The sequence below is a fragment of the Amblyomma mixtum genome, chromosome 1 (assembly GCF_055824585.1).
Source record: "Amblyomma mixtum isolate Tamu chromosome 1, ASM5582458v1, whole genome shotgun sequence".
NCBI lineage: Eukaryota > Metazoa > Arthropoda > Arachnida > Ixodida > Ixodidae > Amblyomma > Amblyomma mixtum.
In genome coordinates this window covers 174,402,472-174,429,605 of record NC_143012.1, presented here as the reverse complement: position 1 = coordinate 174,429,605, position 27,134 = coordinate 174,402,472, and the positions used below count along the sequence as shown (strand labels likewise).

The following is a 27,134-nucleotide window of genomic DNA, read 5'->3' as shown; positions in this document are numbered from 1 at the left end:
ATGTACTTGGATTCATGGGACAGCCGCGGCGAGAGCACACCGATCGATAAAATGAGAGAACGCAAGTAGATTCCGCAATGAGTGTGCACGTTAAACAGCGCTACATGTACGAAAAATTCAAAAAGTGATCCATACCGGCCTATCTCATTTTCCTTGTTCAACCTCAGGACATAAACCACCAAAAAGGAATCAAAAAGAATAATTGTCTTGTATGCATCACTTCATCGTTACGTCTTATTACGGCATAAGTGAGTGAGAATATTCTGTCCGGTTCCACACAGTGTTGATGTGCTTCTGTGCAGGTTGCATATGCCCTGGGTAAAAAGCGACGTGCTGCTGGGTCACAACCCAATTATGCATCAGACCGGGATGCTGTATGCATTTTTATCCATGCTGAATGGCGCCGTGCTTGCTGTAACGCCGGCCATGATTGGGCCCCTCGAAATCATTAATGCCGTCGATAAGTACAAGGTAAGAAAAACCTGAAGTTTTCCTCTGCGCCACGCACTGAGGAATCAGAAAAATGCGACGTGTGTCCGAAAATCAGCTAGAGCTTTCGTACACAGGCATGAGGAAGAAAAATGATTACAGCACAGGTGTAAGCAATAAAGAGCTAAAAATGGTTGTGGTAGGTACGCGAGATAATTGTAACGATTTAAACGAGCCATAAAGAGAATAGATTTCGCCCTGTTTGGCAAATAAGTTCTCATCTTGTGTACAAACAAACCAGATTTTTTTTTCCTCGTCCGTTTTTATTCAAAAGCCAGAAAAGTTCAGCGTTTTGTTCTGTTTCATTTTCGTTCAAGTAGAGCCTGTGATCATCATCTTCATATTTGCGCAGACCCTTCACCGCATGCTAGCAACAAATTTACGCTTCGTTCATGGAAGTAGATGCAATCTTTTCCCAAATGCCCTCAATTTTTCTCGTTTCAGAAGGAAAGCAGTGGGTAGAATGAACTGAGTAGTCTACGCGCTTAATGCTGAACGTTTCCACAAGATCCGCACGAACAGCGGGCAAGTCCTCATTCGGAACACAAGAAATACCGCGAATGTCGAAGTGTGAACACCGACAGTGTTATTGCAATTATTCATCTCAGTTTTCAGAGTCTCTATTTCGGCCTCCCATCCCTGCGTTTTAAGCGTCAGTAAAGAACCTTACGTTTTGCTGTGTTTGGTTTCTTTTGCATTTAGACCTAGCGGAACCAGGAAATCGTTCTTTTAGACGATAGGAATGCGAGAGAGCTCCTAATTTGCTCACGGAGGACTGAAGCTTCTCGACAGCAGATGTCTGCTCAAGAAGATGATCTGTATTAGCGGGAAAGGTTAGCAGAAAATTGAGGTCAAACGACCGGGAAGGAAGGCCAACAGGCTTTTGACCTCATATCCCATGTTTTGCTCTGAAGGGCTTGAATACCAACTGGAACAGATGAGTCCGGATCTGGGGCGCGTTTTTTATGCGTAGCATATTGCAATCACTAAGTTCAGCCCTTGGGCGCGGCCGGGCAGCCACCAAACCACGTGACGTGACGTCACGTGGTTTTGGTGACGTCACGTCACCAAAACCACCACCAAATGTTTTCCCACGTGGTTTGGTGACGTCACGTCACGTGATGACGTGACGTCACCAAACCACGTGGGGAAAAATTAAAAAAAAGAAAAAAAAGGGGGGGGGGGGAGGACGGCTGAGCATGGTGGCAGTTGCCACCGCCCCGTTTCAAAGGGGGCACTCCTATCCATCCATCCATACATCACGAAGGAAAAGCTGCTGAGAAAATCAAGTGCCGCCAAGCAATACCTCGCGCAAAAAGACCGCGCAATATGCAACGCATTCTTGGCTTAACCAAGCTAAGCCTGGGCATCTTTTTTTCCACTATAGGAACTGACGAACTTCGAGTCATCATGTTTAGCCAAGTCCACTAAAATAAACGTCAGAGCAGCCATACCAGAATCTCAGCAGCCCAGATTGTAGACACGTTTACAACTTTCTAGCACTACAGACGGCCGTCGTCAGGCACAGAATCAGAACAATCTGCACAGAAAGAAGGCGCCTTAATACAACTACAGGCGATAAATAAAACGTCCTTGAGCAGTTGGCGCGGGGGAGGAGAAAACAAGGTATGCTGAGAGTCTCTATCCACGTGAATAGAAATAAGCGTTAACAGGGGTGCAAGGAAACGCAAAGAGAAAAATGCTGAAACTCATTGCGCAGCAAACGAAACACATAACACATGAACGCAACAAATGAAACACATAAAGCATGAACACGTAACACGTGAACGCAACAAAAAAAATTAAAATCCTGTCATAGGCATTTACAGCACGAATATCGGGTGCGAAGCAGTGGTATGTGAGTGAATATTTAACAACACTTAATAAAGCACCGCCGGGAAAATGTGGGATACTTGTCAAAATAGAAATCTCCCATTCCATTTTTACAAATCGATCCTTTCGCATGTAATGTTAGTAGCGAAATTGCATGCCGTTTTAGAGACTATTTTAAGTCTGTATTTACCAGGAATGACGGCGCGACGTCATAACTACGTGAATCATGAAGCTTTCTGGCTCTACGACAGATGTAAGCTAACAGCGTATAAAATTACAGTCCGGTCGCTACTTACTTAAGCAAGCCCCATTCGGGAACCATATACTTAGCAGATAATTTTGAAATCTGAACGCGTTTGGAACGAGGCTCTTATGTTCTTTTATAATGCTTATTCTAGAGTGAAGTTATTTTCAAGGCTTAGGAAAAATTCTGGGCTAACGACCACAGAGAAGATGGAAAACAATAGGATTGTTTTCTTCTGTCGTACTTTCCTTGGCAATTACAGGACAAACCTCGTGAGATTCATTACAGAATACAGTTCCACCCAGTCAAGAGCAAAACACACAGAGAATGAAAGCTAGCAGTTACTATGGGTTTTAAAAGTTGACACTGGGGTGATGGACACTGATGGGCACTCTTGCCTATGTGGCGCCTATTGTGCTCCACCATGCATGATATTGGCGGGGGAAAGCCTTGCGCTTATCACACTTGGATGGAGGCAGTAAATTGCGGGGCGAACAGCCTTGAACGACGTGTGCTTCTTGTCAATTGGACAAAACGAGAAAAAAAACACAGCTCACGAAAAAGAATTGAAGTGACCGTAAGCAATGTGCTATTCAGGGTTTTACTGAATTCGACGATGAGCGGCCCTTTGGTGAGCAGTCTTGCCGATGTGGCGGCCATCTTTCATCACCAGGCGTGCTGTTCCCAGAGAAGCCTTGCATTTATCAGTTATGGATGTGGCGAAACAATAGCTGAGCGAAACGGCCGTTACGGTGCATGCTTCATATGAGGTATTTTCTTGCGGCAGCTCGTCAAAAATATGTCAACTTGTGACAAAGGATTCCCGCCGACTGCCAATTTATAGCTACAAGACGTGAAAAGCCATTGGAGGGCGGTTAGAAGAGGCGACTGCTTAACAGTTATGAGCTATTAAATGTCTTAGTTTTGGTTTTAGGGTAGATTGGTATATGGCAGAATTTCAGACCTTCAATAGGTATCAAACTTGCAACTGCGGCTGGAAACCGCAGTTGCAGCCCCCAACCCCTAGCAATGCTGCTTCGTTTTGTGGGCTTTAAAGTTGTGCCCCCATCGTGAAATACCGCTATAGCACTTCCGACGCACCGGCGTGTTGCTTGTGATATGACCGGCCTCAACGCAGAATTGCATGTTGTATATCTAGAACAACACTATCGATTTAGAATTAGGTTAAATCACTCCAATTCTAGCATCTAGTGTCGTGATCTAAAGCCAAGAATTTAAAAATATTTCGGTCATAATGTTAATTAATTGTCCTATCTGCTAGCCGTAACGGAGATAAAGTCGCTATGCCTAACTGCTCTCTCCGTGCGTATTCCTATCATGAGTACGTGCAATCCATCTGCAGAAATCGCAATCTCGTATCTTTCTCGGCTTTTTCAAGAAAAATCTGAAGAGATAAAGAAAAAGACGCGTTCAGAAATGCAGTGCATTGGAAATGTAGCTGCAGCGCAGCTGCCTGCTGCAGCCAGGGTGTGAAAGAACCATACAAAATATAACTTTGTTGGCTGCGGCATGCACATAACTTCGCATCGCACAGTGACTTGAAGTGATTTCCTTATACAAATCCCCCGACCTCTGCTCGACTCAGCATCGTTCGCATACATAAGGTTTTAATGTCCGCAGATCAGATCCTGTGGCTGTCGCGCTACTCTTCAGGGTAGTTCAATTCCCAAAGATTTCGGTACATGCATTTGGTGTGTGGCGCGTGTGCTGAATAATATGCCACCAGCAGTGTTATTTCCATGGCCAGTTGAGCCACCGCCCGGCTGTTCATGCGTGTATCCCTTTTACGCAGGCGACAGCAGCACTATTTTTCCCGTCGCAGCTGCAAGCCCTGCTGCGAGAGATGCAGCGCACAGGCAGCGGCCTACCCAGCATGCGCGCCATTGGCGTGACCGGCAGCGTGCTGTCAGCGTCCGTGGCCGAGTCAGCTTACAAGGCCTTCGTTGGCATCGAGAGATTGCAGAACGTGTATGGAATGACCGAGTCTTGCGGGGTCATGCTTAGTCAGCCAAACACCGGAAAGGCGCATAGCGGAGGTGACGTGGGCGTGCCCGCTACGATGGTTGAGGTCAAGGTACGTCAAGGATAATACTAAATGTTAAATCTAAGAGGGGAAGTCTGAGGATGGTGAAGAAACGAATTTATATATCGCAGTGCAAAATAAGCCCCGGCAAATGAGCACTAGTGAACTAGTGGCGTTCCATAAAAAAAAAACGTAGGGAATACGTAGATAGTGCGTTTCCCCTAGGACTCTGTAAATTTTGAATTGGACTTTTAGAGCTAGATTGGCTGACGTTTTTTTGGTGTGTAGTATCCCAAAGTGGCTAGTCATAACAGCGTGGGAGGGATAGAGCAGTTTACGATAGGTAGGTAGGGAGTGGAAGTGGTATGGACATACATCTACTTAGCGCAAGTAGTGAAAGCATGTTCGATCCTTCGGAATGAAAGAGATCGAAGATTAAGATTGACCGATTAGAGAGAATCGATTTTGCTGCACGGAAGGGACTTGGTACAGAGTCGATCACACTTGTCTAGAGCGCTGGAAAGGTGCCTTTCGGGGGGAATAAAGAGAAATTACGAAGCAGGTATTGACTCTCACTCATAATGCTTGCGCTGGAGAGCAGCCGAATAGAGGCGCGAGCGCGCAGGCACCAGCGCCTTACCGCTAGCAAAGCAGCTGCGCAAAGATTTCCGTTCATTTGCTCCGCATCACATCCTCCGAGAACTCTAGAGAAGTGAGAGAGAGAGAGACTCTTTAATGAAGAGCAGAGAATTTAGCCGGCGTTTAAAAATCGCTGGCATGCTACTCCGCGTAGGGAGGGGAATTTGGGAGATAAAGACAGAAGGAGAGCAGAGTGGAAAAGGTAAAAAAAACGAAGATAAAATGCGGCCATGAAATGGGTACTAAGGATGCAATGGCGAGTAATGATGTAAGCTATGGAATGATGGAGTGCATAGTCCGTCAAATGGGCTGACGAAGTTCACTGCATGAAGAATGCATGAAGGTAACGTGCAAGTGAATTTAAAGCTTATCGAGATGTCCAATGTCTTTTAAATATGTGAATAGAAAGTTCATTGCAAGTCTCTGTTGCCTAAGGCAGGCTAAGGGACCTAAAACTTTGTCCATTGTTAGGGGCACTGAGCAAAGCTTCTGCATGCAATGTTCATAGTACGCACGCTCGTTAGCATACGCAGGGCACTCAAGCAAGATATGCTCCACAGTTTCTATCGCGCCACAGTTGTCACAGTGCGGACTGTTCATTTGTCTAAAACGGTATCATAGGCCCTTTGTATATGCAGCATTCAGACGAAGTCGATGATAAAGTGTTTCCAGATGTCGAGGAATTCTGGGTGAGAGTCTTGATCTAAGATGTGGGTCGATTGAGTGAAGAAATTGGTACTGATGTGTCGGCAAACTCCAAAGCCGATACGTTTCTTCGGAAGCAAAACTTTTAGCCATCTGGGACGCATCAGATTTCGTGAAAAAAGTTCTAATGTATCTCCGATGTTGATGGCCCTTACGGGCCGCTTCATCTGCTTTTTCATTAGCCTGAATGCCACAGTGAGCAGGTACCCATTGAAATGTTATGCAGTGGCCTGCGGCAATAGCTAAATGATGTAGATATCCGATGTCCAGGGAAACTGGCTGGTGATTCGTTTTCTTCAGCAGGTTGGCCAGGATCTGCAGAGATGCTTTCGAATCGGTGAAGATAACCCAACGGCCGGCGGTTCGGCGCAGGATGTAAGAAACAGCTTCCTTAATGCCGTGAAGCTCAGCTGTCATAGAGGATGTCCTCCGCTGACGCCGGTAAGAAATGGCATGGCCTGTTGAGGGCACATAAAGGCCACATGAAGAGGTTTCTTTAGTAGTTGAACCTCGGTGAAGATATGGGTGCTCTGCCTATATTCCTCCGTTAAGTAGGCGAGAGTAGTTTGCAGAAGCGCTGCCTGTGGCATGCGGCTCTTTGCATTCACACCTGGAACAAACTTCTTCACCTTTAGAAGAGCGAGTGTCCATGGAGGAAAGGCTAGAGGTAGTAGTTTCTGTGGCTGATTAATAGTAGGGATGGGCAGGAGCTGCACTGCCTGGCCAAAGCTAGAGTTGCTGTGAGTTAGGTGGACACGGTGCAGGAAGTGCTTCTTCCCTTGAAGAACATGGCGGAGATCGGTACGCATAGTTTCCTGGCCGGCAATCACCTCTAGTGGGAGACATCCTGCCTCCGCTACTGTTCCTGATGCAGAGGAACCCTTTGGGAGGCCAAGGCATATTCGCAGGCAGTTGTTCCGTGCGGCAACGAGAGACTTAAAGCTTGATGTAGATAATCTTTGAAACACTGGTAGACAGTAGCGCAAGGTTCCTTCAACGTAGGCTTTTTCAAGCAGAAGCATTGATCGGCAGTTGCTACCCCACCTTGTTCCCGCCATGAACCTAAACGTTTGCGATGCTGCAGTGATCCTCTCGCGGAGTTTTTTGATCTGAGGTGACCATGACAGATTATAGTCGATTACAACACCCAGGAATCGCCGAGATCGTACATATGGTAGCCATCGTCCGCCTAGGAGCAGCGGATATCGGGTCATCGTTTTTCTTGTAAACGCCATTGCAACACCTCTTTTCTGGCGAGAGACGAAGACCTCTGGAAGCCAGGTACATCGAAATGTGCATTAGCGCTCTCTGTAGACGTTGCTGCGTGATATAGCGCGAGCGTGATGCGGTCCAGATGCAGATATCATCAGCGTAAATTGTTATACGGACCCCTCGCGGAAGGTTTCTTCTTATGTGTATAAGGACAATATTGAACAGGAGAGGGCTGAGCACCGCTCCCTGTGGTACGCCCCTCTCCACTGCGTGAAAGCGTGTTGGACCGTTTGGAGTGGTCATAAAAATTTACCGTTCTTTCAAATAATGCCCAATCCATTTGTATAGCTTTCCTCTAAGGCCAAGACTGGCAAAGGCGGCGAGAATTGCATGGTGAAAGACAGAGTCAAAGGCGGCCTTGATGTCTAGGAAAACGGCCGTCGGGATGTACCCAGCATGAAGGTGCTCCTCAATTGATGAGACGAGGGCGATGATATTGTCAGTCGCAGACCTGTTTTGACGGAACCCGTTCATTTCTTGGGGGAACTAATTTCGGCTCTCTAGGAACCAAGTTATGCGTTTGCAGGTCATGCGCTCCATGAGCTTACCTACGCAGCTCAGTAGGGCAATGGGCCTGAATGATGCGTAGCTTGTTGGCTGCTTACAGGGTTTCAAAACAGGAACAATTTTCGCCAGCTTCCATTCCGTGGGGACCTCACCAGTCATCCAGGAAGAATTGTAATACTCCAGGAGTCGAAGACGGGAGGTGTGGGGTAGCTTTGAAATGCCTTCATAGGTCACCTCATCATGAACCGGAGACGTGTGTCTATTTGTCTCCGCGATAGCTGTGGATAGTTCTTTCATTGTGAAAGGCAGGTCTAACGCTGGCACTGCCGCCTTTGGGATGCCTGATTGACCATCTGCGGAGATTGTCGAATGCCCTGACCCTGCCGACAGTACTGCAGTATTCTTCTGAGACTTCTTTTATAGATTTTTGTTCGTGAAGGGAGAGTGCAGCGAAGGGGTGGAGTTGTTGAAGTGGCGTGCGCATACCTCTAACTATCCGCCAAATATTGGTTACTGGTTGGCGCACATCCAGCGTAGAACAAAAGTCACGCCACTTTTGCCGACTGAGTTTATCCATATAGCGTCGAATGTAACGTTGTGCCCGTCGGCAAGCACGTAGGTCATCGAGGCTTTTTGTGCGCAGAGCTTTCCTTTCAGCTCGCCTGCGTATAGCGCAGAGCCTTTGAAATGTGTCATCATTTGAAGGTAGGCTATCATTTTTAGTTGTAATTTGTGTACTCGCTCTCAGGCAATACGCCATTGTCGATGCTAATTCCTCATTGCGAGTTGCCGCAGTAACTCCTCTGCTTACAGCGTCCTTGTATGCGTCCCAGTCTGTAGATTTTGTAAGGAATTTCTTTGGGTTCCTCTGCGCATGGAAAGCCGATATGAGGATTGGGTAATGGTCGCTTCCGCGTGTCTCCAAATCAGTGCACCAGCCAAAGTTGTGGGCGAATGAACTTGTGACAAATGTCACGTCGATGCTGCTGGTAGTCGTCGGGCCTCGGAGGTAGGTGATGCTGCCGTCATTTAATAACTGAACTGAATGCTTGGAGAGAAGTTTTGCAAGCTTGGCACCTAGGGCACATGTATGTGAGCTGCCCCAAATTTCATTATGAGCATTGAAGTCTCCGCAAATAATATGCGGTGAGGGCGTCCTTGCTATCAAGTTATCAAGTCTCATAGCATCAAATGGCGTGCCTGGCTCAAGATATACTCCAATCAGAGTGTACTGTTGCCCGTCAATAATTGTGACAGCGCACACGTATTAATTGTCGCTGTGAGGCGGGACATCAACCGATGAGGCCGGGATATCCTTGCGAAAGCCTATCAGCAATCTGCTGACGTTATCTGGTCGTTGTGAATGATGGAAATAGTATCCGTGGAGTCGGAAAGTTTCCTCGACGCCTGATTCACAGATGACTATGAAGGGGAAGCGGTACGCTCGCACGAGCTGTCGGAAATCTGAGAGTTTAGAGCGTAGCCCGCGAGCGTTCCACTGGAAAATGGTGCATGTACGAAAGATGTTGTGGATTGTCAGCTGCGGCGAAGTTCTCGCTGTTGAAGCCATGATTACTGAACTGTGGTATTACGCTCCTGCGGAGCGTAGGAGACCGACATCAACGGCTCCATTGCAAGGACAGCTTCTACTTCTGGGAGTCCTCCTGACGAGGGGTTTGCACGGATAAGAGCCTTGATAGCTGCAAACAGCATCGGAATGAGTAGGCTTGTGATATCTTGTTCAGAGCTTCCGGTTTGCTGCCTGTCGCTGATCTTCCTGTCATGTTGTGGCGCCTTAGGCTCAGAGCGAGCGACGCTGTTTGTCGGGTCTTGTGCAGTGCGCTGCAGCAGCTTTGATGAAGGAGAAGAACCAACGGACTTCCCACGCTTCTTTTTTACTGCATCTGCGTAGGTCTTGTCAGCTGCTTTGCCACGCTGTGTTGACTGATTCTCGGAAAGAGTTGCCGTAGTCGTAAAAACCACGTCGGGGTTAGGTGGTGCTTCATGGCGCTTAGGGGGTTTCCCTTGTGTTTGCTCTGCCGTGCGAGCAACTGTGGCTGCTTTCTTTTTATAACACCCTCCATAGTAAGCAGGGTGTGGGCCACTGCAGTTAGCGCATTTAGGTTGTGCTCTCGAAGTGCATTCTTTGTGTGAGTGGGGGCCAGCACACACTTTGCAGCGCACGGGGCCGTTACAATGTCTTGATATGTGGCCATGCCTCTGACATTTCTAGCACTGAGTTGATGCTCCGACGTATTCAGTTACAGGGTAACTACAGAACCCAAGCGTTACTCTTTTTTGTAGCGGCGCATCTTTTGCGAATTCCAATATAACTATACGACGGCGTACCTCTTTCCACCATCCTCAGGAGTGTAGGCGGTTAGCCTCCTTGCTGAAAGGACACCTTGGTCGCGTAGATATTCCTTCAGATCTTCGTCTGTGTAGGTGACAGGTACATCTTGTATTTTGCCATAGCTTGCCATGTAAGAGTATGGGACTCCGGCCTCTACGGCCACTCCAGCCAGCTTAGTTACCGTGAGCAGACGGTTGGCGGCGGGCAGCGTCGATACTGTAACCATCACGCTCCCATCCTTGTGAATGCGATGGCTGAGGACTTTTTCTTGTGCCGATGCTACAACCGCCGAAGCCACAGTGTTGGGGTTGGCTTTCCATAGGCTTCCGCCTTCCTCGGTGGGCCTGAAGACTACAGGAACACCGGTAGCTCTCTTTTTCTTGTACGAGACAACTGTGAACGATGCTTGGTCCATGTCCTCTGGATGGTCGGTCAGAGGCTCGTTGCTGGCTTGGTCGTCACGCAGCCTCTTGTTTGCCGGGCCCTGGTCTGTAGCCGCAACTACAGGGGCCGCTGGACCCGCCGCTGCCGGTGCTGCCATCAGTGCAGCATGGAGTTCAGCTGGTGGTGATGTTCCGTGTCGGCGTTGATACGGCGCACAGCGCCGAGGAGGTCGCTTGACGTGCTTTTGCCGGCGGCCAGGGACCCCCAGGTCGTCGCACGTCGAGAACACACGCCACAAAAAACTGCAAAACCTATGAAGTGCGAAAATAAAGCCGAAAATTACGGACCGGTGTCAGACAGCCGGCCCACTAATCATCGTCTTCTTCCTTCCTAGAGAAGTGTGATCGACTCTGTACCCCAGGAAGTGCTGCACAAATCGGAGCGATGGCGCTCAGATCGGCTTTGGTACTTTTACACGACGCAGAGTTGGCTCTTATTGAGCACTCTCACCACGACAGCGCTCTGCTTGTTTCGGGGACTATGCTTCCCCCGCTATGCTGCAGACGCTTTCTCCCCCTTTTTGTGCAAGCGCTTGCTTGCACGTGACATGTGTCGTTGTTGTTACCTTCGTAGCGCTGCATGGGAGCCTTACCTGTGTCTACTGCGCCACAACATATCGTTTCGCGTCAGTGTCCGCAGGTGGCGCATCAGTGTATTTAATTCTCCAAGGTCGGCAACGAAAGGGGTAGAGCATGCAAAACGTTTCGTCAATGGCTCCAGACGAATTCCTTCGCGAATCTTCACCACAATCGCACCTTCTTACAATGGCAATACCCCTCGCACTGCCCGTCATGCAAAGGCGTCCAACCCACTGAATGTGGGAGTGCCTAAAGCCTTCCTCCCTTCCTCTTCCTGAAACCACCGATACCACACACCACTGCCCCCGCATGTGAAACTGATCTTACTATCTCTAGCCTTTGCTATAAGCAACAGTTCACCATCCGGGCTCTCAAGACAGCAGCAGTTGTCGGAATCACGGACATGAGGCCCGCACTCGCAGTGAGTTTACCTAAAAAGAGCACTTTTCACCGCCACCACTGCAGCGGCGAGCGAGGCGGAACAGAGGGCGAGAGTAGAGCGCAAAGCTGAGCGTCGAACGTGCAGTGGGCGTTCGTGTAGCAAAATGGCACCTGCCTAAAGCAGTGCGTCCCACCAGAGTCGGCATTCCTGTTTATTTATTCATTTATTTATTTCTTGTACACCTCAAATGCCCCTGAATAGGGGTATTACATGAGCGGAAACAATACACAAAATCAATCTGAAATGAATGACATGGGGTTTAAAACAGAACATTTTCAATGGCTTTTTCAAAATGGACGGGGCTGGTGTGGAGTGCGGCATCGGCAGGCAGGCCATTCCAGTCTACTGCAGTCTGGGAAAAGAAGGAATGAAGGTCAACAGTGGTGCGTGCGCGGGGGGGGATAAACGGCTTTGCTGTGACTGGTGCGAGGGGACGCGTGATGAGCTGGTTTTAGATCTCCGAGGGATAAGTGATAAAACTTGTGGAAAAGGATGACTCGGCAGATTTTGCATCTCAGCTCGAAGTCAGGCAGGTTAGCTTTTGACTTCATGGCAGCCAAACTAGAATGAGAAGAGTAGTCTGAATGGATGAATCTGGCTGCACGGTTTTGCACTGATTCAAGTGCTTTAGTTAGATAAGAAATGTGAGGGTCCCAAACTGCGCATGCATATTCCAGCTTAGGATGAACCAACGTTATGTAGGCGAGAGTTTTAATAGACGAAGAAGCTATCGGCAAATTACGTCGTAAGTAAGACAGGACACGATTAGCTTCATTAGTAATGGCAGTGATATGGGTGGACCAAGAAAGATCATGCGATTTGTTAATTCCCAGGCACTTAGATGTCGGTATCGGAGAAATAACGGAACCGCAAAGTACGTAGCAAGGAGTTGGGTAAGTGCGTCGCCGAAGAAAAGAAATTAACGAAGTTTTTTTCACATTCAGGGATGTTAACCATGTTTTGCACCAAAATTCTATGTGTGAAAGGTCAGTTTGGAGGGCATGAGCATCGGCGTGATTGTTAATAGGATGGTAAATAATACAATCGTCGGCAAATAGGCGAGTGGAAGATGAGATATTTGAAGCCATATCATTTATATATATTAGAAAGAGTAGGGTACCAAGGACAGTACCCGTGGGCACACCTGAAAGTACGGGAGACCTGGAAGAGGCGGTATTGTTAACATACACAAACTGCTGGCGGTTAGTTAAGAAATCACATATCCATTCATAGATGTGCATATCAAGGTTAAGACACGAAAGTTTTAAAAATAGCCGTTTGTGAGGAACCTTGTCAAAAGCCTTTGCTTCATGCATATTCCATCCGGAAGGAAAGTATGTAAAAGTTGTATCCTTACTGCTCACATATGACGCCGAAATTCGGAAGCGGAGGAAAGGCTTGAAATTGCCGCTAGGGTGGCTCAGTAGTTATGGTGCTCGGCTGCTGACCTGAAAGACGCGGGTTCGATCCCGGCCGAGGTGGTCTCATTTCGATCGAGGCGAAATGCTAGAGGCCCGTGTAATGTGCGATGTAAGTGCGGGCTAAGAACCACAGGTGGTCGAAATTATACGAAACCATTCACTGGTGCGTCCCTCAGACCAGTTTTAGCGTTGAGACATTAAGCCCATAAAACCAAACCAAACGAAAAGCTCGCATTTAAATTACTACCAAGGCAGAGAAGAAACAGAGGGGCAACGTTGAAAGACACGAAGAGAGCAGCAGTGCCAGTTTATCGTATCCAAATTGTAATACACGGCGGAGATGAACACGGGCAGAGAAGTGCGTGCGCACAGTGGGTAACCGATCGTCCCGCTGGTAACAGAGTGGATTCAGAGGAGGAGAAAAACGTAGATGCGGCAGCTGGGAGTAAGGTGGGTGTAAGGGAGTGGGAAGTTGTTGCCGCAGCTGTCACACTCCATGGTTAATCGAAGGTGAATTGAAGGAGGCTTTTCTCTGCAGTGGAGATAAGTGTGCCGAATATCAGATGGTAGTATCCGGGTGGGAGGAAAACGAGTGTCCAGGACTGTGTACTAAATTGGGGCCTATAGTCCACCATGGGCCGCCTTAGTGCTCTAGTCAACTGCTTTGACCGATCTTTGAAGGAGCCGATGGTGAATACTTGGGCATACAGTGTCACGTAAATGTTTTCAGTTGAAATTTGGAACTATCTGAGCTCTGCATAGGGAAGGCTGCTTTAGAAGGCAGCTCTTGTAACAATACTTGCTAGCCGCTACTGCAGTATCCCATCCGAACTGGCACCATTGATATTCAACAGATTTCATCTCAGTGGAACTTGAATGCCTGCCCTAAAATTATGCTAACCGCGTTGTTAAGACAGAACTTTTACAATAATGACTAACACGAAGGAATGTGTCGGTCGCTGCCTAATTCCGGCCACCACTACCCATATTGTCTGCGACTGCCCGCCTCCATCAATATTCGGTGCTTCGTTGAAAGAAGCGCGCAGAAGTACGTAGTGCTATTCGCCCAGCAGCCAACAGGTACTGGGTCCTGCGAGAAACCCACGACATCACGACCGTCGCTGTGCTCTGGCCAAAGCTCGAAAAAAATTGTGACAGAAGGCCCTATATCAGGAAGCGGTAAGCGTCCGCCGCACCAGCACCCACCTGGGCCGACGTGACGGTTGTGGGCCTCATGCCCGCACAAACTCCTCGAGCAATGTGCACATGAGGGCTTTTAACGGAAGTCGTGTACCAATCAATATCCTAACGATATTATACTGTTGGCAATTGCATGCGATGCATGAAACTATAAGGCGACGTGTCAACTTCACCCACTAGAGATAATATCATGCGACTGGGTTGTGAGGCAGCGCCAGAGAAATCTGTTTTCCGAGAACGCGCAGACCGTGAAGTTTTGCTATCGATAGTACACCTATTCCTGCCTTTCAGTGGACGGTGCCACGTTTTAAGGGCAAATTCGTGAGCTTGCTATTCAGGCTCATTACTGCAACGGCTTCTCACGATTATTCTTCCCAGATCACTATACTGATAAAATCAAACCGAATGCTTCTTTTTTATACAGACCATACACAGCACCCGACCTAAGCCGCTCCAAGCGTTACCTGTAGAGCCCTCTCTTGCGCCACTTGCAGTCTGGCGCCTCTGCCCCTTACCGAGCAACGTTCCTAATGACCCTAATTAACATGAGCCTCCTCTGTGCATGCGTATCTTACAACGAAATAGTAAGCAAAAATGTAAACAGCATGCGCTTCAGTGCGCTATCTTATAGCTACAGCCGAGATATATAGACATATATATGCCCCTGGGAGCTTGGACCGACAGTGCAGTACCAAATACAATTCAGTGTAAAAATTGTAACTCCGGAACCATGGAGCTAGAATGGTTTTCTTGTTCCCAGGAAGTGCTTCTGTGCAGGTCGAACTAACTGTTTCGTCTCCACAGTGCTTGACGCTACCTATAATAAATTTCTAGGTGGTGGATGTGGCGACTGGTCAGAAACTAGGCCCTCATCAAACAGGCGAGATTTGCTACCGGAGCCCATCCATGGTGAAGGGCTACTACAAGAGACCAAAAGAGAATGCCGAGCTCTTCGACAAGGAAGGCTGGTTGAAGTCAGGTACGAAATCGTTGCGAGCAACATGGTCATCCGCTTTGTTTATGACACTAATTGGAGCACTATCCGAAAGTGTGCAAGCGCAAATACGTGAGGAAGGCATGCCGCCACTCTTTGTTCCCGAGCAGCACAGGCAATCGGCATAATATTGCAAATGGATGGTTTCACTCTGGCCCTTTGCAGGACCGGCCTATGCCAATACGTTTCCAATATTGGACAGGTTATCTGTGCTGCTTGGGTTAAACTCATGGGAACCGCGAAAATGTCACCGTCAGTATGTATTTATATACTTTACTGGAATCAGGGGGACTAGGTGTGCACTTTTATGGCGTAGTCGCTGTTACCGCCCGTACATTACCAGCACGCGTCTGCAGGATGACTGCTGCTAGTGGAGTGGTCTGTGTAGCTGCGTCTGCCTAACTTACGGCACACCCGCCTCTTGAGAGCACATCAGCACATTGACGGCGCATCATGTCTACCTCATTGACGGAGGTGGTATAGGCGAACTAGTCGAATGCTTCTCCACACCCTTCCCCCCCCCCCCCTCGCCTACGCTATTTAGAAGAAAGTATGGTGCAGCTTGCCTAGGAACCACCGGTGAACGAACCTCTGGACGACTACGTCCACTGTGACGCATAGAGACGATGGGCCGTCATCGAAAAAATTGTGCTTGAAAAGATACGAGGCGCCAAGAGAGCTGAAAGCACACACGGTAGAAGAAAATACCGATGCAGTTTCGTCAACATGAATGGTGACATGAGTGGCATTTGGATCGGGAAATTGCTACCATCGGCTTTGAACTGCTCAAGGTCTCGGGAACACTCTTGCAGGGCTTGTAAAATGCTTCGGCGAGAGTGCGCGGGAGATTCTCGCAATCCTACTTGCCGAGATCATTGAAGAAACCCGGTGTTATCTGGCTTGCTTAGAGACAGAAGGTGCGAACGCCATTCTCTTCTTCGCCCCTGGCGTTAACAAGCGTTATCTACCACATATTCGGTCAAGTACGGAAGGAATAAACGAGCGCTTGGGCCGAGGTGAACTGAAAGCTCCGTGAGCTGGAAGCCAGTTTTTGCCAAAACCGATGTCTCGAATTTTTTTTCATATTTATTCAGTGCACTGAGGTTGCCTGCAAATAATCTTGAGGTCTCGTAGACTGTTTCTTGGGAGCGGCCAAGGTATACGACAGTATGCCACATCAGGTGATGTTCTGGTTCATGGGCGGTATGTGTATGCCAGTGAGTGGAAAGACCTCTTGCTCCTCCTTTCTACCGACAACACTGTGGTGACATGCTTTCGCGGCGTGTCCCCGTAGTCATGACAACGCAGGCGATTGAGGGCGATTGCGGCTACTTGCAGGCGATTGCGGGTACTATGACGAGCATGGGCAGTTCTACATCGTTGACCGACTGAAGCACATGATAAAGTGCATGGCCAACCAAGTGGTTCCTACCGAGCTTGAAGAGCTGCTGCTTCGCGAACACAAAGCCGAGATCGCCGAGTTGTGCGTGGTGGGCCTGCCACACAGCGAGCTGGGAGAGGCACCCGCAGCAGCTGTCGTGCTCACGGAAGAAGGCGGCAGGTGCGACCGCCAGCGACTCGCCGAGAGCTTCAAGGACACTGTGAAACGTGAGTGCTTCGTGCTCTAGTCCGGAGCTAACCTCTGTGGACATGACATGCAGGTAAGGAGGGGAGCCTGTCTTGCTTTTGAGATGTTTTATGCTCAGCATTTCATAAGCTAGACGTGTTCACATACTCATAGGCACACAGGCGCAAACAAAGGCTTCAACCATGCCTTCTTAAATCATCATCAGCAGGAGCAGCCTGACTACGTCCGCTGCAGGGCAAAAGTTTCTCTCCAATTAACCCCTGTCCTTTGCCAGTGGCGGCCACCGTATCCCCGCAAACTTCTTATTCTCATCCGCCCACAACTTTCTGCCGCTCCTTGCTACGTTTGCCTTCTCCTGGAAGTCTGCACGTCGTTTTTCCCACTAGTATACCTTTAATATTTCCTCAGCGATAGCTAAGGAGACATCTGGCATATTTTCGTAGCCTAGACCTCGCGCAAGATGACTAGATAATTATACAGTTATTATGCTTATTGCGCTTTATTCTGGTTTTCCAGACCAACCTCTCGCCACCGATCATAATTAAACTGCCTCCTCCCATGGTGTGCAGTTTTTCGCTTACGTCACCGACAACGACAGTGCCGCATTTTCCGCTGGGCGGGACGTTTAACGCTGCCTTGTTAAAACCTCTTGAGCGTAATGCACTGCTTCGCAGTCTGTTAGCTCTTACATATGTGGCTATATATTAACACCAGACAAGGGAAGGAAAATGAGGGTCTCATTTTGTATTGATATGTCAGCAGCCACCAAAAGCAAGAAGCAATGGAGAGGGCTTTTTTATTTTGTGGTGTTCATCAACGCGAAATTATTCTTGCCATTGTTTTATCTTTGAAAGATAATTATTTAGAAAGGATAAAAAACAAAACAACCGCACGTCGCCGATGGTATCCGAGCTCACAACCTCCAAATTTCGCACTCGGGTGCTCTAGCAACTGACTTACGGTGGCGGCTGTCGAATGTTAAACATTCCAAGAAATTTGTGTTTGCGTATAACCTAACCATGAGTGTTCATCAGCCCCCCCCCCCCCCCCTCGTCCATAGCGGCGGATTTAGTGCGTCCCGTATTACCGGCAGTATTGACATGTGGGACGTAATCTAATAGCGAGGGTGGAAGCTGTGCGAGAACGATCTTACGCTTCCTATGGCATCAAGACTGCCAGAACCGAGGCTCCCGTATTCCTACTAAGCAGGCAACGGTAGAGAAAGAAGATAAAATAATGTTGATAGAGGCATGTAAATGTTTGTGCGTCCATTATTGTTGTTCCGGTTATGGATGGCCTAAATTTGAATGGCTTTGTCTCCTTTCTTTCTCGTGAAGAGCTTGTCGTATCGCACCCGCGTAATCTTCACAGCCCATAAAAACGACGGAATATTGCGAGTCAGATTATCATTCTAGTAAATTCCTGCTAACTTCAATAAATCTCGCTTGCTGAGTTATTAGTTGCAAGCATTACGATCACTATGTCGGATCAGAATAGAAGTTTTCCTTCTTTAAGTTTTATCCTGTGACCAGCTGCGACACTTCCGGAACTCGATGTGGGAAAATAATATGGTAAAAGAGTGAATTCTAAAAGCAGGAATGAATTTCCACACACCACGCAGCCACTACGCTGCAAGAGAACGAAACACGCGGGCACCGTTTGGAAGACGGACGAAGTTGAAGACGCGCGAAGGACGTTCGGTTGGCGACCTCCACTATTTTCGCTAGTGCACCCAGCCTTCATCATTCTCATCATCAACAGCCTGACTACGACCACTGCAGGGCAAACGCCTCACCCATGTCTCTGCAATTTACCCTGTCTTTCACATTAAACAAACCCATCCGAAACGCAACAATATTTGGTGCAGCCGCTGTGCAAGCCGTCCTGGAGTCCTTGGTCTTTCGTCGCAGCCGACGCTTGGCTGCTTTGCCACCACTCCCGCCAGTAGTCACCGTCAGACCCAATCGTCTGTTTAATTTAGCTCTTGGTCAAATCAGCGGGAACCACGCACGTTTACCAGTGAATCTGAGGACGATGTTGAAGACCAGCTGACGCATCATGAACGAGTCAGCAAATGACCCGACTGATGTTGATGTCCTCCGGCTTAATCGTTTAGCTGAGTAATGTCGTCTTCTTTCTCGCCAGCACCGCCCTCAATTGGAAAAGAGACAAGAAGCCACTTGCACATCGTGCTCGGGAGTAAGGTCCCAAGAGAGACTTGCCCGAAATACATCGAAAAAGTGCGATGTCCCTGCTGCGACTTGTCAGCAGGAACCTGTCGCTTGAGGACAAGGCGGGCTACGTTCTTAAAGTGATTGCCTAAGACTTCTACAGCTTTCTCATCAACAAAGAAAAAATAGCCTCTGCTGCGGGCATAATGCAACATTGTCGTGCATTTGAGGCACCAAAGTCACGGCGGATTTTCCCCAAATTTGGTCGGCTGTCAAACGTCACAAGTTGAGCCAGCGTCGACCATCCTGTATCCGCGAATATCGCCTGAGTGGTTCGGCGGATCGTGTGTGAAGAGGTGACCTCTCATTTGCAAGGTGCTACTCAAGGTCACACGTGCCGCCCATGCTCCCTGCATCGGCCACATATGGAGCAGCCCACTCCCTGGCATCGACACGGCTGTGGATAGCCGCACAAAGCTACGGCGCAGCAGATCAGGCTCTCTTTTCCAAACCCCGACATCTACCTGGCCAGTACCTTCCCCGGTGACCTTCACGAGACCATGCCTTCCCAAAACACCACGACGCGTACTTTCAGGGTATTCTCGGTCGACGCGGCCTCCCGTATACTCGTACGACAAGAGAGAGGCACCATTTCGTTACAGATGCGGCCGCAGTGGCCATATATCCAACGATTTCTCGCGCTGTCGTTCTGCGCGTCCTTCTGAAAGACGACCTTAACGCTTCCAAGACGAAGCAACCGAGAGAAGCAGCCGCCTGCTTCTCTTCGCCAACCGCCTTTTTCCAACAGTGCTGAGTCTCCCGTCTCCGAGCGCACCATCACTCCTCCTCCACTGCGACCCGGCCGTTCCTCGTCGCCGTTGCAGTTCGCCGCCATAAGGACACTAGCTGGCACGACCGATAGAGATAAGGTCGCCGGACGGGCAACTTCGCCCATAGCTCTTCCCTTTCTCATGCTGAAGAACAAAGTGCCTGTGTGGGAACAATGTTAGAGCTGTTGATTTGGTAGAGACTGGTGTCGCGGTGTCTGTGATGAATTTTTCCTTTAGGCATCATCTAGGGCAGAACGTTGTTTTCGTGGGACCACGCCACCGTCTTTTGCGGCGTTGGGGGTGAAACTTTAGCCCCTGTCGGCCTTTGCTCTGCCTCTGTAGCACTGGGTGGAAAACGTTTCAGGACAATTTATTGTGTTAGAATGTGCTACTTATGATGTAATCCTGGGCACTGACTTTTTGCGCTAGTCTGGAGCTACGCTATACATTGGAGCTAACGAAATTTGTGTGCGACGACACATGCTGTCTGCGTTAGTCGAAGATCCGCCCCAGAGTCGTAAAGGCTTCCGTTCTCTTACGCAAGACGTTGTCCTGCCAGCTCAGATAGCAGCTTTCATTCCCATTAAATCTTCCGAAATGCGATTGGAGTCTTGCCACGCAATAATTGAAACGGAGATGCCCAGTGTGTTGAAGAAAATTCTATGCGTCCCACACGTGGTCGCGGGCGCAGCGGACGGTTGCAAGCACGTGCTGGCCTTGAACACCTCTGCACAACCAGTTTGCCTTCCGTCTGGCTTTAAACTCGCGAGGTATGATGATTATGTTACCGACACTGTCTCGGCCGTTTCCGATTGCCTCTGAACAGCATCGGAGAGGGTGGACTATTGTACCCAGTTGCGACAGGTGGTCAACAAATCGCCCCCTGTCCCGAGCGACGTGCATTGCAGGACGTTCTCGCGCTTCCTGCCCACGTGTTCGACCTTATCCGAACCGGACCTCTTTCATTTTTGCCCGCCTCTCGCATGCACCGTAAAATTAGCATGCGGAATCCCAATCGAGCTCGTCAGAAACCGTTATTGAGTCTCTGCGGCCGAGCACAAAACCATTCACGATAAGTTCCAAGAGATGCTGCAGGACTGAGTCGTTCGGGAGTCTTCTAGTCCCTGGGCCATGCCCGTAATCCTATTGAGGAAGAAAAACATTTCGTGGGGATTTTTATCCGATTAACTTTGCTTCCATGCGGTCACAAAGAAGGACGTGTACTGATTACCATGCATTGATGACGGTGTGGACTGTCTTCACTCGGCGTCATACATCTCCTTCATTTATATCTGACCTGAGCACATAAAAATACCGATGCCTCCATCACAGCGAGAGAAAACCGCCTTCATTACCCCGGACGACCTCTTCGAATTAAATCTAATGCCATTCGGCTTGTGTCATCCACCTGCGACAGTCGAGCAATTTCATGGCTATGGTCCTCCATGGATTAAAATGGGATATATGCATGCGCTATATGGATGGCGTCGTTATCTTTGGAAAGTCCTTTCAAGAGCACAATGAACGCCTCGGTATCGTTCTCAACTGCAACAGGAAGGCTGGACTCATGTTAAATACCAAGAAGTTCTACTTCAGAGAGTGGCAAACTCTCGTTCTTGGATTCCTCGGGGCGAAGGAGGGAACCCGACCCGATCGGCAAAAGTTTTCTGCAGTTCAGAATTTTGAGGAACCAGAAACCCTAAAAGGACTTCGCGGTGTCCTCAGCCTGTCGTCATATTTCCATTGCTTTATTCCTTGTTTTGCGCATCTTGCACACCTGCCCACTTCTGCACATAAGGACTCGCAGTTTGTGTGGGCAGCCAAATGTGCATAGCCTTTAAACCAGTTTGAAATTTGCACTCACTTCGTCACCCTTTTTGCGCCACTATGACCATACTGCTGCAACAGAGGTCCACTCTGATGCCAGTGGTGTCGGCCTTGGGGCGTTGGTTGTCCAGATTCACAGTGGTGCGAAACACGTTGTAGCATATGCCAGTCGCACATTACTAAAGCTCCAGAGCAACTACACTGCAACTGAATTATAATGCTTAGCTGTCCTTTTGCTGTCCAGAAGTTCCATCCATACGTATATGGAAGTCCGTTTACGGTCGTGACCGATCATTATTCTCTCTGCTGGTTCATAGGCATACGCTATCCCTCTCGTCGTCTATCGGGTTAGCTCTGCATTATCAGGATTACTTTGCTTTCGCCTACAAAAGTGGTCACTTGTCGACAGTGCATAATGATAGGCCCAAATTCTATGCAGTATTAGGCACAGCTATCTCTGCTTTTTGTCTTCGCGCATTGATGTTCCACAAAGTGGTGTTTTAAAGATGTACAAGTAATTTTGTAAAGGTAAAGAAGAACACAGGAGGCGACGCTGGCGGAACATGCGAAGTCCCATTTGAGGGTGCCCCGTCACGGTGCTCTTCTGTCTTTGCCTTGTATGTTTCGCAGTTTGTTCTCAATAAAAGCCATAGACCAGCTAGCCCCGCAAAAATTCAACATATTGCTTTAACCGACAAAAGTATTCTCCTTCAGTCTCTGCAGCCTTTGTAACCTTTCGCTCTTATTTTTTCTTTGTTACCTCCGATGCTCAGGAGATGCCTAAGGCAATGTCAGACAATGATGGCGACCAAAGGTTCTCAGAAACGAGCAAATTTTCAGTGCAGTCATGCTCTGCTATTCGGAGGAAGAAAGTGAGCACACTGCGGTGGCTTGTTACCTGCCGATGTCGAACTTGCAAGCGCCAAAGCGATAGTTCCCACAGAGTTGGTAGACCAAATCGGCCTCGCGCCCAAGTAGGGTGAAAAGCATTCTGTCTAGGTGAACTTTAGGAGAATTAAGATTGCTGGTAGCACGTGGTATTCAACGTCCGAAAGCCGTACAAGGAGATAAGGGAAGCAGCACTAGAAAGCTCCCGAAAACTTCAATCCATAATTTTCCATTACGACTCGATCCTAACAACGATCTATGGGGTTCCGGTTCCCGAGTACTGCTCGCAAGATCACAGGCTTGATTACCTGCCTCAGAGGTTGCATTGGGATTGAAATCCAAGTCCAAGAGATTTGGTCGAAATTCAAAAGCGACGCCCGTTATCTTTACGCACAGCTTAGAGGCATTGAGTAAGAAGTAATAAAAGCAATTCTGATCTTTCTAAAATTCAGATAGAACGTTTTCAACCGTTCCTCGGCATGATGCGATTAGGCCGAACATGTCGGCGAGTATAGCCACCTCGTGATTCATTTTTCCCTTCGATGTGTGCAGCTCTCGTCAAAGAAATTTCCTGAAAACTAATTGCACTCTCACGCCATCTGAAGGCCCGATAAGGCTTCGCTACGAAAGAAAATATGGCAGCGGTGCTGGCCACAAGATGGAGAAGAAAAAAGAGTGGCTAAATGTACGCAGAACTCTCCCGAGATTCTGTACACATCATTATGTCTCATGATCGTAACAGCAGTCGACAGGTCTCAAACAACTGCAGCCCTAAGGTCCCTTGACTCCTCTTGCGCTCGAAGAGCATTTCCTCCAGAGAGGTCACCGCGAGGCACTAGTTTTCTTGCTGCTCCCAGGAGCTTGGATTCGTTTTAATCTTGGAAATTTGTGAGCTACTAGTGGAGCTAGTTGTAAAGTTATTCTGCAGGAAATTGTTCTACCGTGGCGACGCCTTTTAACTCGCCACCACGCGAACAAACACCCACAATAGGCCTCAACAGCTGCTGTCACCGTGTGGAGCCCAGAATCGTGTCTCGAAATATGGTTGGTTGGTTGGTTGGTTGGTTTTGGGGTTTAACGTCCCAAAGTGACTAAGGCAATGAGAGACGCCGTAGTGGAGGGCTCCGGAAATTTCGACCACCTGAAAGAATTTAATATGGCGCAAAGCCTCCCTTGAATATGATCGGTGTCTACGCGGGTAAGCAGTGCTTTGAAGTGAGCGATGTGGGCTTCTGCCTTCATGAGCAAAGCGCGTAGGACACACCTCTCCTCGTAATCTGGGCAGCAGATAAGATAATGTTGTACGTCCCCGAAAAGACCAGATGAAAAATGCAGCGAGGATGATGCCAGAGCTGCATTTGGAAGCTGTGCTGAAATAAAAACAGAAGCCAGGAAAATTCGGCGTAGAAGAGTGGCCTGACATCGTTTTAGACCCTTGGTCGGAAACGACTGGTCGGTCGCACATTACGAGGGGGTACCCAAAAGAAACCGGACTAATTTTTTTTAATCGGTACAGCTTCTGTGCTACCGCGTTTTATCGCTAGGAGCGCATATAACGAACATTTCAGAGTAAGTATGCCGAGTGCCGTCGCTGAAGGAGGTCAGACTAGTTTAGGAAGAGTTTTAGAGTGACGACTGTTTTGTGTGAGTGTCGTTTTTGCAATGGCTGATTTTCGTGAACAGCGTGCTCCGGTGAAATTCTGATTTTTTCTCGGAGAAAGTGGAACGGGAACTCTTGAAATATTGAGAAAGACGTTCAAAGACGATGCTATGGGGACAACTCAAGTGTTCCTGAATTAAATCTTGAATCAAAGCAACAGTCATGCCAATGGAAAACTCCAAATTCACCTCGCCTCAAGAAAGCTCGTCAGGTGAAACCAAACCTCAAAAGAATGCTGATTTGTTTTTTCGACGTGAGAGGAGTCGTCCATTCAGAATTTGTTCCGCAGGGTCAGACAGTTAACCAGGCTTTCTGCTTGGATGTTTTGAAAAGATTGGGCAACAGTGTTTGGTGGAAGCGGCCTGATTTGAAGCAGACGGGTGACTGGTTTTTCCACCATGGCAATGCCTCTGCTCACACAGCCCTGTCTCTACGACCAATTCCGACCAAAAATGGCATGACTTCTGTTCCTCAACCCTCATACTCACCCGACCTTGCCACGTGCTACTTTCTTTATTTCGTAGAATGAAAAGACAGGTGAATGGAAAGCGTTTTGCTGATGTTGCTGAGGTGAAGAAAAAAACGACGGAGGGACTGTCAAGCATCACAAAAGATGAATTTAATCAATGTTTTGAAAAATGACATGAAAGATTCGACAGACGTATCATTGTAAGTAGAGAGTACTTTGAAGGATATTGAAGGTCTGTGCTGAAAATGTGAACAAATAATTTCAAACAAAAATAAGTCCGGTTTCTTTTGGGTACCCCCTCGTACACGGAAAGAAAATGGCAGCGCATCGTTTATTTAACGATTTCATGGCTTGTTGTGGTGCTTCTCCTAATGGATCAGCAAACAGCTCACCACGTGGGAGGAAGTTGACCACCTCGTTCCCCTAGACGCACCTATGCGTGAAGTTAGCCCCTGAAAGCGCATAAAAAAACTGTTCTGCAGTTGGAGCACCATGTGCAGAGACCTGAGAGAAAACCTTTCAGAGGGGAGCCCACGCTCTAACTTGGGAAGTGCTGATATGCAGTATGTCGAATTGACAAAAGGTCGAGTCCGGAAAAAGTGAAACCCGCACGCCTTAGATTTAATGTTTTGCGTGAGCAACATCTTTGAGTGCAATGCTCGTTTTGCTGGTATCAGCGTTCAGTCCGACGAGCTTGCTCTAAATCTATTATTTCTCTCTCTTTTATGGTTTACAAGTCATGTAGTTGGTTAGTTTAAAGGAATAATCGCTAGAATATAATTTGCGAACTTAAGGTTTTCGCCATAACACTAATCCCGGACAACTCTGCCTGATATGTTCGCACGAATGCTGCTCATTTTCGTGGAGACAGCGTTCTTTCTAATTTTCTACAATTCCCTCCCACCCTTCGCTTCCTATCTCAGCAGCTGGACTACCCGCGTACAAAACCACTTTGTGGTTGCTCTAGAATTCGAGATTTCTCCTGCTCTTCTGCTGCTTTGCCTGTCCTGTATAGTTTCATTCTCGTAGGAGCTGGAATCTTGTTACTAGGATTTTTCTAATCCTTGAATAATTGCTCAAAAACAAATCAGAACACTCGGACTAACAGTGACTCCACTTGTAAACCGAGGGGCTCTATTCTTTTGTGGCTGTTTCTAGCACTGGCGACGATGAACAGTTAACTGCGGACTCAAGCCGATATTAGAAGCTCCTGCTAATCCTTTGAGCTTGAGACAGATTTCTTTTCTCTATTTGCGCAGGTAACCTCGCCGTTCACAAGCAGCTCTACTGTGGGGTCTTCTTTGTGGACTCGTTGCCAAAAACGGAAACCGCCAAAGTTAACCGACCAGCGCTCGCCCACGCACTTCTTCAAGCCGAGAAGACCGTCACGAAATGAACGAAGCAGCGCAGTCGCACACTGCGACAGGTGCCCTTATGCCGTTATTCACAATAAGGTGGCAAGTGCCTTCGTAGTAGTCGTCGGTCATTCGAAAGAAACGGTATTGCAGCTGGCGGAGCGAGGAATTCTCTTACAGTTAAAAGTTCGGTGTTAAATATCTTGCTAAAGTCCCACCTTCCGCCATTACCCCTCTGTTGCAGACAACAGCGGTTCGGATCAGGTTAAAAACCAAATTACTTAGCCCCCCCCCCCCCCCCAACCGTAGTGAGACAAGTTGAGACTTCAAGAGAAGGCTAGCCTGCACTATTTTAGTCTTTCCACTTCAACAGCATTTACGAAAGATCGAAAAGCGTATTTGTATACATGTTATGTAATTCCTTGAATGAACTGAACTTTAATCTAGCATAAACAAGAGTTTTGAAGAGCGTGTATTACACTACCTAACACAACTGAACTTGCACACATTTTCTATAAGCACCACGCTGTGCGAAACTATTCTCATCACCATTCAGTTGTCACGCACTCCTGAGATGGTTATTCAAAATTTTATGCACATGATATGTAACTCTAAATCACTATCAGCAGATGGACTTGACTTCTGAGTTCGTGTTGTGGTGTGTTGCCACATGGCCAACTAACGCCATCATGCTCCAAACGCGTTTTAAACTGCATCCTTGGCATGAAGGATTTAATGGTTTTTAGAGCACCAAAGTTTGCTTGGAAGCTATGCTCTAGTTAAGAATGAAAATGTATTGCAAATTTTATAGTGCACAGCATAATAAGCTTGGATGGAATGGCAAGCATGCATAACAAGATAGTGAGAAGCGATTTTTTTTCTGTTTACTTGAGTTTCATGAGTGAAATTGTCATGTGGCTTCTGGTGACCACCTGTTCGCAGAGTTGGCATGTAGTTTCATCTTCGTTTGCGAAAATAAAGTTTTGTCTTTAAAGAGCGCGTTCAGTGTGAATGTGCCATAAAATTACTTTACCAAACCGTTTTTCATAAATACAAGGTTTCCATAATCCGATGATCGGTTTTGCAAGGGGCAGTTTATTGTTTACTTCCTAATCCAAGAGAGTTTGCATTTTTACTCTCATTTTTCTTTGTACATATTTTATTGCTTTTTCATGGTGCAA

At 47.9% G+C, this 27,134-nt stretch overlaps 1 protein-coding gene across 1 annotated transcript in view; it reads left to right on the top strand.

Annotated features, from left to right (window-relative positions):
• LOC149369876 (uncharacterized) overlaps positions 1 to 26,896 on the top strand; it is a 64,828-nt gene extending 37,932 nt beyond the window's left edge. The window contains exons 6-10 of the mRNA XM_089559610.1: positions 303 to 471; positions 4,380 to 4,661; positions 15,006 to 15,150; positions 16,504 to 16,773; positions 25,858 to 26,896. Of these exons, the coding sequence (XP_089415736.1) occupies positions 303 to 471; positions 4,380 to 4,661; positions 15,006 to 15,150; positions 16,504 to 16,773; positions 25,858 to 25,994 (1,003 nt within the window). The 3' untranslated portion in view covers positions 25,995 to 26,896. The remainder of the gene's footprint in view (positions 1 to 302; positions 472 to 4,379; positions 4,662 to 15,005; positions 15,151 to 16,503; positions 16,774 to 25,857) is intronic.
• The last annotated feature ends 238 nt before the right edge of the window (positions 26,897 to 27,134 follow it).